A 19,552-nucleotide genomic window follows, 5' to 3' on the forward strand; every position below is an offset into this window, starting at 1 on the left:
AAAGGTTTTTGCAAAATAAATTTGCTAGGCCGCTATATACATGGTGTTTTTTTAATGACATGCATTATTTTATAACTGTACGGGTTCCAAAGTGGGGCTCATACTAAAAGAGTCGAGTCGAGTACGAGGCTCGCTGTACGCGTTTCAAAGCCGGGCGCCTTCGGCGCCCTCATACTAAAAGAGTCGGGCGTAGCTAGACGTACGAGGCTCGCTGTACGCGTTTCAAAGCCGGGCGCCTTCGGCGCCCTCATCCTAAAAGAGTCGGGCGTAGCCCGACGTACGAGGCACGCTGTACGCGTTCCAAAGCTGGGCGCCTTGGGCGCCCTCATACTAAAAGAGTCGGGCGTAGCCCGACGTACGAGGCTCGCTGTACAGGTTACAAAGTCGGGCTCATACTAAAAGAGTCAGGCGTAGCCCGACGTACGAAGCACGCTGTACGCATTCCAAATCCGGCGCCCTCATACTAAAAGAGTCGGGCTTAGCCCGACGTACGAGGCACGCTGTACGCGTTTCAAAGCCAGGCGGCGACTCATACTAAAAGAGTCGGGCGTAGCCCGACGTATGAGGCACGCTGTACGCGTTCCAAAGCCGGGCGCTTTCGGCGCCCTCATACTAAAAGAGTCGGGCGTAGCCCGACGTACGAGACACGCTGTACGCGTTCCAAAGCCGGGCGCCTTCGGCGCCCTCATACCAAGAGTCGGGCGTAGCCCGACGTACGCGGCTCGCTACGCGTTCCAAAGTCAGGCGCCTTCGGCGCCCTCATACTAAAAGAGTCGGGCGTAGCCCAACGTACGAGGCACGCTGTACGCGTTCCGAAGCCTCCATGCCAAAGGAGTCAGGCGTAGCCCGATATATGCGGCGCTCTGCGTGCATTTCTGTACTGTGGACGCCCTCGCAAAAGTAATATAATGTGACTTCAAATAGTAACGAAATCATGACCCCAAAATTCATTAAATAAAAAATAAGTTCAAAAACTAAAACCCGACTACTGCAAATCGCGCTCTAAAAAGTATGAAACAAGAATTCTTATCTGAAATTATCAAACAGGAAATATTATAAATGTTAATAGTAAATTATATTACGTTGTATTTATTTATTTAAAAAATGATAACATTTATAATATTTCCTGTTTGATAATTTCAGATAAGAATTTTATCTTGTTTCATACTTTTTAGAGCGCGATTTGCAGTAGTCGGGTTTTAGTTTTTGAACTTATTTTTTATAAGATTTAGGTACGTTGGTGTTACTCAAGACCTAGGGGCCGATTTTGATTTCGAGCGCTCGGTTTCGTCACTCGAAAATCTGTGCAAACGGCGAATTGATATTTTTGAAATACGAGCAATAGAAATTGGGAATCTAGAGGTATTGTCCACTCGTTTTTAATTTCGGTCGGCTCGGTCCCCTAAGCATACTTACTATCCTATTTGTTGCCCTAGATTTATTTAATTCTTAGTACTGTAAAATGTGATACCAATTTTTATGTTGGCGCCTGTGGCGCCATCCATCTCAGTATTTAGATTATTTAATACCTATGTAATATTAAAACAGGCATATAATGTAGTAGCAGGTACAGTCATGTTTCGTAAGATCAATTATTGCGAAAATCAAATATATCCAAATAACTTCTGTGTTATTGAGGTGGAGGAGAACACGCAAGGTAGATATTTCAATTAAGGAAACTCACATAAGTGAGGTAACAAGGTTTTTGTCGTAGCACTTACGCTCAATAATACGCAATATTGTAATTAGGTTAGACGTATCGACCATTTTTTTCTTGAGTTGTGATACATTTGTATCTTGTATACAATAAGATATTATTTGTGTCAATTTTGTCATAATCATTGACTGTATAAATGGACGCCCGTGTATTATGTATGACCTTGTCGTAATATTCATTTAAACAATTTATCGTAGTATGCCTTTTTATGTGAATTACAACGCCATAGTCTGTTTTATGGTAAATTTATTTATTAATAATGACGATGCGGAAACACGTCTATCTAAATATATTCTCTTCTCGTGGGGCTGATTTAGACGATGCGAGAACTCGCATGCGAGTTTCATACCATTGCGGGTTTGATTGGTCGGTTGAATTGGACGTGAACAGTCCGCAATGTAACTAAAATCGCTTGCGAGTTCGCCCGCCATCTAAATCAGCCCATATTGAATAAAGAACCCTATTCTGTCGTAACTCACGAAGGTAACCGCTGTAGTCTTATGACATTTATTGCTAATATTTTATTTTCTAATTGTGTCGCTTTACTTCAAACGGGTAAATTTATTTGACCCTCTCTACAAATATTTACCGTATTATCGTTGGTTAATACCAAAATCGCATAATTTGACAGATGGATTTACCCGAGTTTGAAGTTAAGCGACTCAATTTATAGTACCTGTAAATTTTTTTTGGAGAGTGAGTTACTGTGAAGTCAAGGCAAAATTTTCTAAATTTGTCGTCTTTTTTGCTTCGAGGTTTCAAAGTTACAGGGAATCCTTATTGCGACTTTCGGATCGAATTTTCCCAAGTTCTAGGTACGCTACGCTACGGAGCGTAAACGATTGGCACGTTGGCTACGCACCCTGGAGATTTAGGCGGAAGGCCTCTTCTTCTCATACCCATCAGTAAGATACGCCAACAGACTGATAAAAAAACTACTTACAAAACTCAGCAGCGGCTTGAGCGGCTCATTAAAAACCCATACGTCCAAAACTCCTTCTGAGTGAAATGCCAGTCCAGACGGGCATGAACGATACTAAAAGACTAACCCCGTTATTCATATAACTTTACAGGCCTGATTTAGTTAAATTATGTTTTATCCCTTCCTTACAAATACATAAGTCAAAATGACAGATAAAGACAAACGATTATTAGCTAATTGAGGCTTGTAGCGCGTTTATGAATAAGGGGGTAATTAATGGGGTTGGCAACTGTCAAAGGTTTGCATAGATGGCGCCATCATAGCTTGCCCCCTTTTCTATGAGATTTGGCTTAAAGGGCTGGCATCCAGGGTATTAAAAAAACAAAAAATTGACACAAGTCTAGGGATTGACAGGGCAAGCTATGATGGCGCCATCTGCTACAAACTTCCACCGGCCAACCCCATTATCACGGTATTTGGAGCCGGCATTATACACGCGTATCAGGCATGTTGCTCTTTGCACCCGAATCCGAGCATTGCGTGGGTATACATTTTGCCGATTCAACTTGAAAGTACATCAACAACTATATTAACCTCTGTGACATCACAATTACATCATTAATTACAATTTCTTTTGTATGTTTAATTTATATGTAAACCATTAATTTCATCGTTTATCTGGTACTTGTACCATGTAAATACCTACGTATTTAAATTAAAACAAAAACATTTCATGACATGTTTATTACTTAGATACCTACTTTAAGTAAATACCTATGAGTATAAGTATTTGTCAAAGTTGCTGCGAATTAAGTGCGTTGGTAAAACCTTCAGGCCTTTGATGATTAAGGCCTGATGATTTTACTTTTAGGTAAAATATTAAACTTTTAATTCTTATTTGCCTAATATTGTCATCAGTATTGGCTGAAAAGGCAATGCAATTGACTAACTATTATTTGAACCGCAAACTGTAACCGTCCGTTACCGTTTACGGTTCAATTTGTAATGGTTAACGGTCAATTGCAATTAACGTTCGGCCAGCACTGATTGTCATACCTAATCCGAGACGCGCGGAAGAAAGCCTTTGCCCATCAGTGGGCCATAAGAGACACAACAGGCTAACAAAGAATTGGTGGATGACGAATAAATAATTAAATGGTATTTTAGTGACATACTTATTATATTTACTCAACGAAATTTAATTGTTTCGCTAATGGTACACATGTACCATGTACCTAATCCGATGTTTAGGCCCGTATCACCTAACCTTTGACAAAACATTTTACTTCCTCTTCTTGTTTGTGCCTTATCATCATTGTCACAAAAAAACAATGTTTAACTAAATACCTATTATGTCAATACTCTGCCACAACACATTGCCTTTGACATATTTATTATGTCATTCAACTCCGTAATATTTGCCTACTTTGAAAACTCTTTTTATTTACTTTTGTATATTTGTTGTTGTGTAGGTATGGTTATTAGTATTACTTATTGTAGTGTAAGTACAAGTTTAGACGGAAAAGTACTTATAAACTGAAATAAATGTCATATAATATGAAAAAGTAACTAAGGCCTCCAGTGCCCCAGGCTGGAATCGAACCAGCGTCCTCTTCTATCGCGACAGGTGCTTGTTCCATTCGGCCACCGGGCCACAGAGGCATAGGTCGATTTTTTTCAAGTAAGTATGTATATGCACTTTCCTACTGAAAGCTTATGGCGTCCCCTTTTCTTTGTGTATATGACATTTATTTCAGTTTATAATTTATATAGTAGTGTTTCTATTTGACATAACAACATTTTTTTTTCTGAAAATATTAATTTAATTTGTTCATACTTGTAACTGTATGGAAAAGTATAGTGTGAATCAAGCGATCTGAGCTAGTTTACTCAAAGAGTCTCAAGAATACAATACCATTGAGTGGTAAACCACAAATTAGGATAATCCCCTCGTAGTAAAAGCAGATTATAACCGCCTTGAAATGTTAGTATAGATTAACGACTCTATTTCTTTAAACAATAGACTATAAAATACACTAACTAAATAATGGCTAACCCAACTTTTTTTGCATTTAACAACCATCGACACCTGTCGTGGCTAAGGTGCATGTGACTTTCCAAAAGATTGAATATGATATTATCTTTTTAGACAATTTTAACCCCATTCAACAAGAAATAAGGTTTAGAATTCAATATACATGCAATGTACTTCTAACTTATTTTGTAAGTAAATTGGTTGGCCTACGAGAACAAAAGCAGATAATAGGATTGTAATAGAACAATGCCATTGTTAGTACAGGTAAGTGAACAAGCTCAGTTGAAAGAATTTTATCTATACTTGTCTCAAACCATGTCATACTCACATCATGGTCCTAACTCCTAATACCTGTCTCGGGCATACATAGCGCGCGTAACCAGTACTCGTGAGCGAGGTACATTGTTACCTTAAAGACGGTTGGTTACCCTGACACTGTAATTTTTAAAATAAAGGTCAATCTCACTCATATTATTATAGAATCTTTCGCTTGCACGGGACTCGAAATAAGCACTCGAAGAAATATCAAACTTTGATCTCTTGTTGTACAAATACCTAACTAATGCACTAGGTACATCTGTAGATCACTTGTATAAGGTAGTGCATGTACGAGTACTTTACTTTTGAATAATATATTTTTCACCACACCAGCTCGGAAAGGCTTACTTTGCACTTCAAAAACTGATAGCAAAGTTGCATTTTATTCACATGTGAGGCAAAGTAATCAAATGCAAATTTTGAGTTGTTTTCTTATGTTTGCTGGTAGAATTGACTTTTAAATGATGATTTTGGATGATAAATATTTAAAAACATTTATTTGGATTTATTTGGTTTGATTTTGTTTGATATTTTACATTAAATATTTGCTTCGGGTTGGTGTGGTGAAAAATGTTGTGTTTCACTCGGAGGCAAATTTTGTTTAACTCTCGTGCTTTGAAACCCTCGCAACGCTCAAGATTCCATTTTCGAACCACTCGCTACGCTCGTGGTTCAACTTTGGGATCTTTCGTTTGCTCGGGTATCAATATTAGCACGAGCGGTTAAACAACAACTTTGCCCCCTTGTAAAACAAATAACTATTTTTTATTTTTGTCTTTAAGTCCGTTTATATAAGTTGTGGTGAAATGATGTATAAATAAATATAGGTAATTATAATGAGCAACGATATTAGTAGACAGTTTGTTATATTATTCTTGTTACTGCATCCAGGCGTCTAGCACCTGTTAATCGGTGGAGGTAATTTCAAGAAGGCCATTTGAAAAACAATCAATTTTTTATCTGCAAGCGATAAGGTAGAAGTCCTAGTGATCGACGCTGCACTACTATTTGACATGGGCACTTTATGTCGAAGTGACAAGGATTAAATTTGAATACAGAAAAATCTTCGCCGTTCAAATTTAACCTATATTACTTTGACATAAAGTGCCCATGTCGAATACTAGTGCAGCGTCGAGCACTAGTACTTCTACCTTACTACAAATATTAATATTAAAGAAAAAAAAGGAAAATTCACCGCTTCGGGCTAGACTCGAACTTGCGACAGTTTGAACGATGCAAGTTTTAGAGTCCTGGGTACGGCGTAGTGAGTGTTGCCAGGCATTCCTGTTGGGGGAAACGAGGGCCAGGTGATATCTAACGTTATTCATATTCATATTTTTGTATTTTCGTAATAATTACATATATTTTTCTACCATATTTTGATATTGTAATTGAATCACCTTATTTTGTTAGCTATATCAGACTTATACTCAGATTCTGTATTTCAGAGAAAAAAACTGTACCAATATAGGTATGAATGCATTATCGTTACAATTCGAGACACATGGGTCTTAGTTTTTCAACCCTAATGGCTAATTAGCGTTAATTACGTTAATATTAATCATAATTTACCATTTCAGTTCGAATTATCTATACCAATTCCGTTAACACCACTCCGCTGCACCAAAAATGCTATAAAATTTACGATGTCTGGTTATGATACGGATTGTGATTCTTTGTATTAATACAAAGAATCACAGTATCTATTAGTGCAATACCTGCCTATAAGTGAATAGTTTTAACCTCTAACTTAAACAACTGTCTTTTAGCCAAATATAAATAATTAATTATATTAATATCATTAATAGGTACTGATAAGAATTGTTGATGGAGTCGCCATTGCCGGATACGGCAGGGAAGGAAGAGAGAGAGGTACTATGTAAGATTAGTAGATTGTTATCGAGAGAAATAACATTCATTTGACACTTCACGTGAATTATTGTTGATTCCGTTCATGCTAATTGAATTTTTGTACCTAATACACTGTGTTTTTATTGAATTCAGTTAAATTCATGAGTTTCATGACATATTGTCATTTCGAACATCGATAGTCCGATACATTGAACATCGATCGATAGATCGATAGATAGTACCTACTTACTTGGGTCAAAGACATATGTAACTTCGTATAAGACGAATAAAGTCTAAGGAAAAAACGTGCCTCGGAATTCAAGTAAAAGTCATTCTCGAATAGATGCCGCACACACCTTTAGCCTATCCTCGGCTAGATGGCGTGACGACACTGTTTCATATTTAACAATTTTAACACATAGATATCAGTGAATGAACATGGATCAAAATGATATAAAAATAATAAAATCATTTATCCATATATATACATTTTTTGATAACTTTATACGTTTTCATTTTGAGTTTTAGTCGTGTGTCGATAGATGGCAGTAAATTTACAGTGACTACAAAATTTACAATGACAGGACCCCTCTATACTATCTATTCTTTTTGCTTGGGTTTAACTAGTGGCAAATGTATGAACTACCTATACATATTATTAGCTATTAGTTACAAAGCAAACGATTTCATAAGTTCCACGTTACGACGAGCAACTGAGTTGAAAAATAATATAGGTATGTATTTTCAATCCGACCGCCTGCCGGGGCCCGGCCGACGGGGCCAGGGAACGAGGGGGCGACGGCAGGCTATATGAGAGATTTTTTACTTTACTGTTTTAACAATTAAAATTACACATATTGAATTTTTTTGGCAGTGTAGACATCGAAGGCACAGACCCATCGACATTCAGCCACAAATTGAAGAAAATTGTCTACTTTCCTACTAGTCAAATCAGCTTCTTTTTTAGAACTGTCAAAGCGATTTGCTAATATGGAATTATTATGGAATTGTGTTTAAAAATAACTGCTATCTATGTTTTTCTAATAATGATTTGGTGCTTTATTTCGTGCACGGTGTGAAATAATTTATTTTAAGTAGAGGAAAGTACCCAATTAAGCTATGACTCACGAGTGAGTTATGGCTTTTTTTTTGCAGAATCCATAACTCCTGCGGGAACAAAATAGGCCTTTGTCCTTCAGTACCTACACCTGCATGAAATAAGATCTTTTTCGAGCAAGTGTGACGAAATAGTTATTAAACGCATATCATATGATATGTTATACATATACTACATATAGTAAACCACTATTTCGTGCGCTAAACTCTCAAAATGATCACGGAATTACGAAAGGAAAATGACATTGGCATAGATTTTGTAAGTGAGACTAATGACAATAATAAACGTAGGTAGGTAATTGTCTCGCACCTCGCACCGGTTAGTATTAATTAGTATATGTAATTGTATAAAATACTTATAATATACTCTAACTGTTCAAATTACGTGTTTATTTTTTATGGGCTGTCACTTCGCGCAGGAAGTCCGTGTATTCGAGGCCTGAAGAAGCGTGAGGATGTCCGCTAAGGTTGTACACCTATATGGCGTGGTGGAGGCGGCAAGGGAGTTTCCATTCCCGTCCTCCCTTCCCTTGTACATATTTAAACTGTAGTAAACAGACTAAAAAGGTAGGTTGCGTTAGGTAACGAGAAGGTAGGTATGGTAAATCCTGGCAACATAAACGCAACAAACAGGAAAACCACACAGCGTTGGCCCATTATACCGTATAGCACCTAAAGCAGAGCAGTGAAATAAAGCTATATATAATTTTAAACCACTATGTACGCGGCGTACTATTTGTATTGCCACTATGAAACACTTTTGCTATCCTCTACTCTACTATACTCCTCTTCCCCCATGGTGCCGTGGTGCATGGCCGCAATCCACTTTTTGCTTGTTATCGAGTTCCACTACATGCATCTCTTTCCAAAATATGTACGTAAACTAGGGTGGTTCAAAATACATTTTTTTTTATTTTCCTACGGGGCACCCCCTAATTTTGTTACACTTATTATGCTGATAAAATACACCAAGTTTCGTAATTTTATCTCAACTACAAGGGGGTGCTCATCCACTTTGAAATTTTTCAAAGTTGTATGAAATCCAAAAAAAAAAGTATTTATTATTCAGAATTTTATTTAAGTGTCTGGTTTCACACTATTTGCACATGTGATTTATAAGTTTTAAAGTAGAAAAACATTTTTATTTCTATTTTTTATAATTTTCTAAAGTAAGATTTTTTGAAAGCCCAGAATAGGCTGGAATGGAAAATGCTGCAGCGACAGAGGGCCAGGCCCTCTTAATATTAATAAAAAGATTTTTTGAATTTTACCTAAAAAAATCATAAAAAATAGAAATAAAAATATTTTTTTACATAATAACTTTTAAATCACACTTTCAAATAATGTGAAAACTACTACTTACATAAAAATGTAAAAATGAATACCTTGATTTTTTTGGATTTCATACAACTTTGAAAAATTTCAAAGTGTTTGAGCACCCCCTTTTAGTTGAGATAAGATTATTAAACTTGGCGTATTTTGTCAATATAATAAGTGTAACAAAATGAGGGGGTGCCGCTTCTTCTAGCTAGAGTTTGAATTTTTTCCATACAAACGTGAACCACCCTAACGTAAACGTAAGTGACGCAACGACGCAACACAATAACAAATCACGAAGTGAGTTGACTGTTTCTTATAGGTACGAGTATCCTTATTTTGTGAGGTCTTGGCTAGAATAATAATATTCCAGAATTAGTCATTTACTAAATTTTTATCACTAAATAAATTGGTACGTGCGTAATACAGGCTCTTGCGTGATTCATGTGTTTACGGTTTATGTATGGGTACGTTTTTCATATTTATAATATAATACATAAAAATATATATGTATGTTAAAAATATGTACCGATATAAGTCAATTTAGGGAACAAAACGGTTCTTATATTCAATGTAATGGTGCAAATATATGTATTGTATATATGTATTTGGAATTTTTGAATGTGTCCATATGCTACGAGCTTTTCCTACATTTCGGACATTGAAAGAAAATTTAAATATACCTTTTATTTTCTTTTGACACTTTATATAATTGACTTTCAAAAATAAACCTAGTGTTAAAAACTGCAAAGTATAAAATCGATGTGCTCTCTCTAGGCGCCCCACATATTAATGAACCGGTTCAATTTCGTAATACTCTTATGTCACTAAAAACTTACTAAAGTGATAAACAAACACTTACCCAATCGAAATTTGTTTAAGGAGAATGTGTTGATAGTGCATCGGATGTTTTTAAACTCTAACAACACTGATGTCCGCGGTAAGAGAGGAGTCACATTGTTGTTCCCCAGTTCACTCAAGGCCGACTCCGCCGCGGGTTTCATGGCGCTAACGGAACCGTCACTTTCACTAAGTACTTGTGACAGTTAACTGGCACTTCAAACACTTTTGAACAGGTCCGCGTGTACCGGCCACGAGGCGTGGACTGGGGTTAATGTGGTTCCGCTGCCACCGCTCTGTATCGGTCGCTGTTGACCCAAGGGAATCTTCTAGGTTACCAAGTCCCAAGTTCAACGCGGTAGTAATCCATTCTGTACGGATCTGTAAATAAAGGGAATATACCGTTAGTTATTATTTATTGTCTAATTAACATGTGGTCGATAATGAGTGACCGCGATAATGTCAAAGCAAGGCCGTTGTGCTATAATATCCTACCGTCATATTAACCTATTTCCATTACCCGGCTACGCGGGCAGAGTAATGATTTTGACAGTTTGGGTATGGGTAAGTATATGAGATAAGTAATTAAGCATGTACATAGATGCACCTATGTTTGTGTCCTGTGTTTCACCGTAGGAAAGGTTGAAATTATTGAACCGATTTTGGTGAATAAGGCACCTATCAAATCGAATCAGGTGATATTTTCATAATTTACCAGAATTTGAATAAAAAAAAATTGTGAATTCCGCATAAACCGGGGTAGGGTTAAAGTTTTTAAAACGTTTTGCTTGTTTATAACACATACAGAAAGCAATTTCAAAAGCGTGCATCCCCCCATGTGTACTCAGGTCGAATATATGGTAATTGCTAAGGCTATATCCACCTTACACTTTCGAATCGACATTGTACATATGATACGACTTCGTCTTCGTTTGTATGAGTCATATAAGTCGTATGTGTTTATTTAGTTACGTAAAGGATCCATGCACTTTCACATATTTCTGTGTCATTCTTGAAAAAAAATATCTTAATTTTGCCGAATTCCTACCTACCTATTGCAAAATACTTACATACCAACTCGTACATCTTGTTCGAGTTCTTCAGAACTAACACTTACAACTAAATAAATAATTCCTTACGTCCAATTAGGATAATAAATTCAAACTATCACGGTTAGGTACTAACTAATAAGTATGTAGGTAATTTCTGAATATATCTTAGTAAGTAGGAGGGTACGAGTATGTAACAATTTTACGCAAATCGACGAGTTATAACTCATAACTATGTACCTAAGATATATTAATTTTAAGGTTTAACTCAAATATTTTTAGACATTCGAACTACCTAAGTGCGAACCAGTTCTCGGCATTCTTAATTAGTGTTTTAAAATGGGGACAGGCCTCTGAATGATAGAGGTCCTCGGCCCTCTGAAATATGTCGCGCGAGTGACTAAAAATACGTGCGTTAAATCCTAAAATGAATTTAACAGGTAGGTAGGTACCTATTTGCATCTGATAATTATGTAGGTACCAATCGTTTAATAAAAAATCGTTTAATAATGTTGAAAATACAAAGCATAAATTTGTATTGCCAATATGTTACCTTGCTTTATACTTAATAAAAGTACATAATAATGTTATTACACACGTAGCTATGGCTTACTGGGTCAACGAGGTAAAAACGTCTCGACAGAGAGCGCGCAGTATATCCTACGGCTGATAAGAATGGTTAAATAATTACATTTGTTTCTGTCCAAATGACTGTGATACTGATAACAGAAACATATATAGCAATTATATGCCTACCTCATTTTTAAATGTGTAATTTCTGGATCTCTCGACCTTATAGTTATGTATGATAATTCCTTTAATTACAAAACATGTAATTTTAGTGATACTGCATGCTTAGAAATAGTATTAGTACTTAGAAATAAATCTATAATATTATTGCTTTCAATTATCGTATTATAATAATGCATGTTTGTCGAAGCAAACATTAAATATTGTAAAATTTTAATACTTTATCTACGCAATGTATAAATAATATGAATTTTATATACCTATCAATCAAATGTTATAGAAAAATGTTTCTCATATAAGTGAAATGTAAATTTCTTTTTGAGAAAATAAAAATTCTTTAACCCGATATAGTCATCATAGTTAACTGATCATTGATTGATATTCTTTATTTCATTGAAATTGGGTTTACGAATTATCAGAAGTTAATTGCATCGACGATGGTAGGTAGGTACCTACCTAAACTATCTCTTTGTGTTTTAGGAGTTAGTTCCGATTGGATAACTAATAGGTAAATAAGTTTGTTTTTAGTGATAAGATGTGGATAGAAATGCTGTAAAAGAGTAGTAATAATTATATATAAGAAATATATGTACCTACCTACAATATGAAAATAAGTTTAAATATCAACTTAATTTAACATTTTACAAAATCAAATAATAATTAAAATGTAAGTTTTGTATAGATACCTATAACAAAGTTAGTTTCTGAGGGATGGATGGCGTTCATACAATATATTTTCTACCGCTGGCCCAATATTACAAGGTTCTATGTCTCACTTTTATCGAACTGAAATTTGAACATTGTCATAGTGACATTAAGTCGAATCTCAACTATCTTGAAAATGTAACATAGAACACTGTAATATTGGGCCAGCGATATCATAACTGCATGACATTATAATTAGGGATTAGATAAATAAAACAGGGTAGAAAAACAAGTGATTTCATTTTTAAATCAAAAACTAAAGGAAAACGCATTATACCTACTATTGATTGATTTTAAACTAGTTACTGTTTTTTGTTACCAAAGTCACGAACCACAATTAGATAACAGTATTGAATACAGTTATACATTCTATGAGAACGGTGATAAACAAAAAATCGTCAAAAAAAATATAATTCTCCCCGAGTTCCGAGTAAGGGTAGGATTTGTTTAGTCTACTCGAGAAACTGAAAACGGTGAAAAATAGAGATACTACTCCTAAAAATACGTGTGATACCTCATTAGATTCGTAATGATGTCTAGAAAAATGTGTTGGAAGCGTTTATTAGCACGCAAAAAAAAAAAACAAATGTTATAAACAAAAAAGGGGGGAAAAAGTATATAAGTATTTCTTATTTCCCCAATATCTCAAAAAGTATTAATTTTTAAGAAACCAAAATTCATATTATAAAAGAGGAGGATATTTCCAATAAAAAAAACCATGCTTGTAGAACTCTATCTCAATTATTTATACTTTATATTCAAGCCTGAACACAGCCCTCTGCGCCTCATTTTCGGGAAACGCGCGTGGCGTGAAAAAGCGAGTACGTAACATTAAATATCATTTAAAAGGTATTAAATATTCATATAAAAATTTGAAAAAAATATAGTATATTTTAAACATGTCAGAAAAAATACTATTTGTAGAAATTTATATTAAAGTTATTTTTTTAACAAGTTAGGCAATTGTTAATTAACAAAATTTTCTCGAACTTCCTTCTTTATTGAAAACTAAAAGAAAAATTTTCAAAATAACTACTATCGTACATTTTTTTCACTTTTTAGAGCCTTTCTCATACATACATGCTTAATAAGATCAAGTTATAAAAGCTTTAATAAAGTTAATACTTTATTAGTAAGTAGTTATTGTAGATAAGCTCTGCTGTAATTAATAATACACACAAAAATATGGAAAAACACTGGCTACGAACAAACAAATAAAATCAAATTTCCGCAAACGAACACTTTGTGTACATTAACAATAATCAAATTGATAATAATTATGTTTGTCTTCAAGTTACGCATCATTAGTTTATCAGAAGAATTAAATCAATTAATAAATAGCTTCAATTACAGGCCTTTTATTTCATGATTCATCAAAGAGTCATTTTGACATGTGTTTTTTGTTGCTGATGCCTAACTATAGTCTGTATCTTTGTATTTAAATAAAAGTAAACAAAATCTACCCTCAAATGGCTCCTTAAGTCATTTGAGGGTAGATGAAACCATTACATTGATCAAATAATATAGGTTAAAGCCAGGTCGTTCAGTGACAGAACCAGGAGGTTTTGTATTTGGTTGGTTAACCAATAAATGTTATAACTCCTACCCGAAAATGTACAAATTATTTGTTTACTTTTATTTAAATACCTAAAGATACAGAGCATAGCTTTGTGAGTAACATCGATTTTGTTGACACTTGGGTATTTTGGGTATTTGTCGGGTTTTTAAGATTTTTCTCCAATCAAGGAAATATTTCGTGCGTTAATGTATTTCTCTTCTAACAGTTACCTATTTAGTAATTATAGGAAATATTTTGATATTTTATTTATTATGACAATCTGTAGTGCTTCATAATATTAGGTATCTACCGCGACATTTTCCAATATTATTGCAATGCTACCAGGAATCAAGCAACGAATATTGGTCGAAAAAATTTTAAGATTCGGAAAATACTTACTGCATGGATAATCTATATTTTTATCGTATTCCGTAGTGTTTCACGCCTAAGTGTCTGCAATTTCATGGCACTTGGGACGTCTCTCTTCACTTATCATCGCTCAGTCGTGTGCAGTTGAATGTCGAGTATGAATTCAATGATCCCTTGCTTTTGGGAAAATGCCTACGTATAAATATCTTGACAAAATTTCCTTCTTGACGTTTCCTGCAGCAATGCAGCACAACGACGCTGCAGCAGTTAAGCCGCTGGTGTATTTTCAATCTAATAATATAGATAATGCACCTATCCTTAAATTGACGATGGTAAATATATGAGGTTACCAACATAATATTTTCAAGGACGAAGTAGGTACCTATAATGTAGCCCGCGTCATAAAAATGAATCAATTGCCTCCTCATTCACCAAAATCGCTTCATATCCGCATACAAAGTTACCTACCTAATAAGACTGCAAGAATTACGTAACTAGTCAGGTAAAAAAATACCTATTGGCGATTAGATTATTGAAGTGCCTTCCTTAGAGCTACTTAAAACGATCCTAGTGACGGTAGTCCTGTATTATCATATTACTTACTTACTATGGTCTCAACTAAATCCGGTTTTCCGTTTTAGATTTGCAAAATGCATATCACGGAACATAACGATTGCCAAGTGTAGGTAAATAAACTTTCAATATTTAGTCCTTTTTTTAATAATTTGGGTACAAAAAATAAATAAATATTAAATGTAATAAAATATACCTAAAATCAGCCAGACCGATGAAGGTTGCGTTAACAATGAACACGCTTAATCGTTCATTACCCGACGACATCACATCAGCCATGGCCACGACTGCAGTCAACAGTCAAGTACGATTGATTACTGAACGGTTATTTCCCTGAAGTTGCGTCAATTGGTTCTTCAATACAATATCATATTATCTAGAATTACATTTCCGATGATCAATGCAAAGTTAATTCAATGGAATTGGACAGATAGCGTCAGTTGTGGGCTCGGATAGTCTCCACATATGTACGTCAGTGTATGTTAAGCTAATTTACGTATAAACTGCTGCATAAATGTAGGTACGTAAATAAAGTACTCATACAGCATTAAACTTTATATTTAATGTCCCTAAAATGTACTGACCTGACTGACTGACTCATCAATCCATAACAAATATTCGTGATAAACATACAAATATGTGCCCTTACCTAGGGTTACCAGATACAAATTTAGAAAATTATACTTCTTATTACATTAGACATGATTTCCATTTCTAAAACATCTATGTATGTATGTATGCTTGAGTAAAGATTTGTTAATTAATCATTTAGAAGTTATTAAGTTGAGTGGATCTCATTTATTATTAAATGTTTTTGCATTACTTATGTTCATAAAAAGGTACTTTATATTCAAAAAATTCCTGACATTTTCGCGTTCCGTCCCCATTCCTGACAAAAGGCCAAAATTCCTGACATGTCAGGAAAATTCCTGTCATCTGGTAACCCTACCCTTACCCGGATTCGAACTCGGGAACACACAACACACATATATAGCACAGGCAGCGTCACTACCGACTTAAGGATGACTCACGTTAGACCGGGCCGTGTCCAGGCCGGAGCTTCCGGCGCATCATTTTCTATGGAAATCATTTCATAGAAAAGTAAGCGCCGGAAGCTCCGACCCGGACACGGCCCGGTCTAACGTGAGTCATCCTTTAAGTAGGTGTCAAAAAAAATGTACCTCTACCTACATGTTTTCGTTTGCGTACGGGACGTCAATTTAATTAGAAATGACGATCAAAAACCTAGTTCTACAGCACTAAATTATGAAGCACTCGTGTTTCTATCAGCCGTCTGAGGCATAAGTAAAACACAGCAAACACCTCGGCTGCCCACGTGTTTGCGAACACGTGCCAAGAGGATTGAATGCCATAGTTATGGAACCATTTGCTCATGTTATCGCTACCGTGTATGCTATTTCTTATGCAAATAAAACCCGTGCGTGATGAATTATAGCAAAGATTTAACATCAACGTCTTACATGGAAGATTTGTATAGGTACTGAAATGTAAATCACTATCGGGGGATCGGGGGATGCTCATGATTTTTTAATAACTTCGGCGACTTTGGATAAAACCTAGTTAGGTTCGCACTTTCAATAACTTAAATTTAGAAACTTTCAGGTCCTGTATTTTTGTATTATTTCCATATATTATTTAATATCCACATTATTATATAAATGTCATCTTCTGTACACAGTTTGTCAATAAAGTGTTTCTATTCTATTCTATTCTATTCTATTCTATTCTATTCTATTCTATTCTATTCTATTCTATTCTATTCTATTCTCCCCAGGTGGGGACAGGTGGATTTATTGTTACCTATCCCTACTGCCTTGTTGTTTGGTAGGGATATATGGAATTTCTTCCACTCGTCCCTGCTACCTTGTCGTTTGGTAGGGATATATGGAATTTCTTCCACTCGTCCCTGCTACCTTGCTGTTTGGTAGGGATATATGGAATTTCTTCCACTCGTCCGTGCTACCTTGCTGTTTGGTAGGGATATATGGAATTTCTTCCACTCGTCCCTGCTACGTAGCTGTTTGGTAGGGATATATGGAATTTCTTCCACTCATCCCTGCTACCTTGTCGTTAGGTAGGGATATATGGAATTTCTTCCACTCGTCCCTGCTACCTTGCTGTTTGGTAGGGATATATGGAATTTCTTCCACTCGTCCCTGCTACCTTGCTGTTTGGTAGGGATATATGGAATTTCTTCCAGTCGTCCCTGCTACGTAGCTGTTTGGTAGGGAAATATGGAATTTCTTCCACTTGTCCCTGCTAGGTAGCAGGGACAAGTGGAAGACCAAACAGCCCTCCCTACCAAACAGCAACCTGCAATTTGCAGGGGGGAAAACAGTAGGTACGGGTGGATAAAAATCCATTTACCCCTACCAGGGGAAAAATGGTAGGGATATGCGGAAAAAAATCCATTTGGTATCAATTAGTAGGGATAGATGGAAAAGTATCCCTACTAGTAGAAATAGATGGAAAAATATTCCACGTATCCCCAATTCCTCACTGGGGGGGATATCGCGGTAGGGATAGGTGGAATAGGCGATAAATATACCAATGTATTTGAGGCGATACCGTACCGTGGTGGGCGCTATCTTTAGCATTATTACTGGCGTTTCTTAATCATTGTTATTCAATAAAAAATAATTGTACATTATTCTTGTTGACCTTTCTTCTCATGGCCTGGTGACCAATTGAGAGAAATGCCAATGTCTTCAATAAAATTAACAAATAATGATATAGAGCATAAGCTCGTATGTATTATTGCTTATAAGGAGCAGTTGCACTCAGCGAAGCCTTCCAGCAGTCCTTAGTTGACCATGATGCCATTGACATTGATGATTTCTTACCAACCTCCTGAGTTAAGTGGTAATTATCTGTCTGTGTTAATTTCTTGGACGAGCAGAAAGTTAAGCATAATCTTTATATTTTAATTAAAAATATTTGTATCGAAAAGTTTAAATACAATAAAAAATATTAATTTAATAAATCCCTTTGTTTTCTTTACTATATATGCTCTACAAGTGATACTTACTATGTCTCGTTTTGTAATAAATATAAGTAGTTAAAATAACATAATAAGTTTGTTATTAGCGTAAAAAAGTAAACAGCACCTACATGAAAATTTTACATTTTTTTTTATCATAAGATATTATAATTAAAAGTTTGAGTTACCTAGTCAGTGCATGTTGAGATAATTTAATATAAAATTGCGATTAAATCAAATTTCTTGGCAATTGACAAGTCATTTAGAATCTGATAAAATCATTGATGCATGGTGGCAATGATTTTATTGACATTTACGAGATGCCACAACTGACCCATTTAAAAATTTCGCTTTGCGTATAAACAGAATAGATGGTGTTACAAGTATATTTAATTGAACGTACCGGTGTTATAATTAAAACTTACAGAGGCACAAGAATGTTTGGGATCTGCTTACACACCAAATAATCTTATGTAAACTATGAAATAAATTCATGACAAAAGTTAGTCATAAGTGAAAATAACTGCACTTACGTAAATTATTTCGACATAGGTACACTACGCACACATCCGAGCTGACCTCTGTTATACAGACAGAAGAAAGTTGAAGATCGCGATGTTATAAACGCAGCTATATCTGAGAGCAGCGAGCGAGACACCCTCTCCGAACACAGCACTATGGGCTACTGACGAGTGACGGGTTTCCATGCAAGCTGCTAGCATTTGACGATGCATTAATATACCCCGATCAACAAGTGTGAAAAAATACTATACTTTTGAGAGGATAAATTAGTTAAAAAACTTTTTTCGGTTATTGACTAAGAATATTCAGAGTATTACAGTCATCTGGAGGTATTGGGAATTTCTGCAAAACCAACGAATTTAGATTATCCTGTGCAAAATACTGTTCACATAGTTGTGATTGTGACCGAATGTCTGACGGTAAAGTTTCCAGCAATTTCCTAAAAAAATTAGCCAAGTGCGCGTCGGACTCGAGCCCCAATGGTAATCCCAAGCGTACATCACACATTGTTTTACAGTATTTATATTTCGTAAGATTGCCTCACGCTTGACCTTCATTTATTTAGTAATAAATCTGAAATTCGCAAGTAGTAACCTACTTATCGACTATCGTATTTAAGAATAAACAAGCTAAATTGACCTATTTTTCAAGACGTAGGTACAAATCGCCATTGACAATAAACATTCACAAGTTTTTTCGACGCAGATTGTCTAGTTTCGTCACAAATATTTTAAATATAGGTACCTAAACTTCATAATCAAAAAACATTTTTCGTACCAAATTATACATTTTTGGTCGCTTGTATTTTTTCTTCTATTACAATGAAATTGTCCTTGTAAAGTTTCGTATTATCGAGGTTTTTAACTGGGTATTTAATTTACAAACGCCGAATAAATATGTACCTACTTA

At 35.4% G+C, this 19,552-nt stretch overlaps 1 protein-coding gene across 2 annotated transcripts in view; it reads right to left on the reverse strand.

Annotated features, from left to right (window-relative positions):
- LOC134797216 (ATP-binding cassette sub-family G member 1) overlaps positions 1 to 18,803 on the reverse strand; it is a 45,247-nt gene extending 26,444 nt beyond the window's left edge. Inside the window, exons 1-2 of one of the 2 annotated variants that reach the window (XM_063769445.1) lie at positions 18,655 to 18,803; positions 10,139 to 10,497 (exon numbers count right to left, since the gene is read on the reverse strand). In XM_063769445.1, the coding sequence (XP_063625515.1) occupies positions 10,139 to 10,280 (142 nt within the window). In that variant the 5' untranslated portion in view covers positions 10,281 to 10,497; positions 18,655 to 18,803. Of the gene's footprint in view, positions 1 to 10,138; positions 10,498 to 11,472; positions 11,491 to 18,654 lie in introns of those variants that run through there. The other variant, XM_063769453.1, reaches the window with a different exon arrangement.
- Between the last annotated feature and the right edge of the window lie 749 nt (positions 18,804 to 19,552).

The sequence above is a fragment of the Cydia splendana genome, chromosome 1 (genome assembly GCF_910591565.1).
Source record: "Cydia splendana chromosome 1, ilCydSple1.2, whole genome shotgun sequence".
Lineage (NCBI taxonomy): Eukaryota > Metazoa > Arthropoda > Insecta > Lepidoptera > Tortricidae > Cydia > Cydia splendana.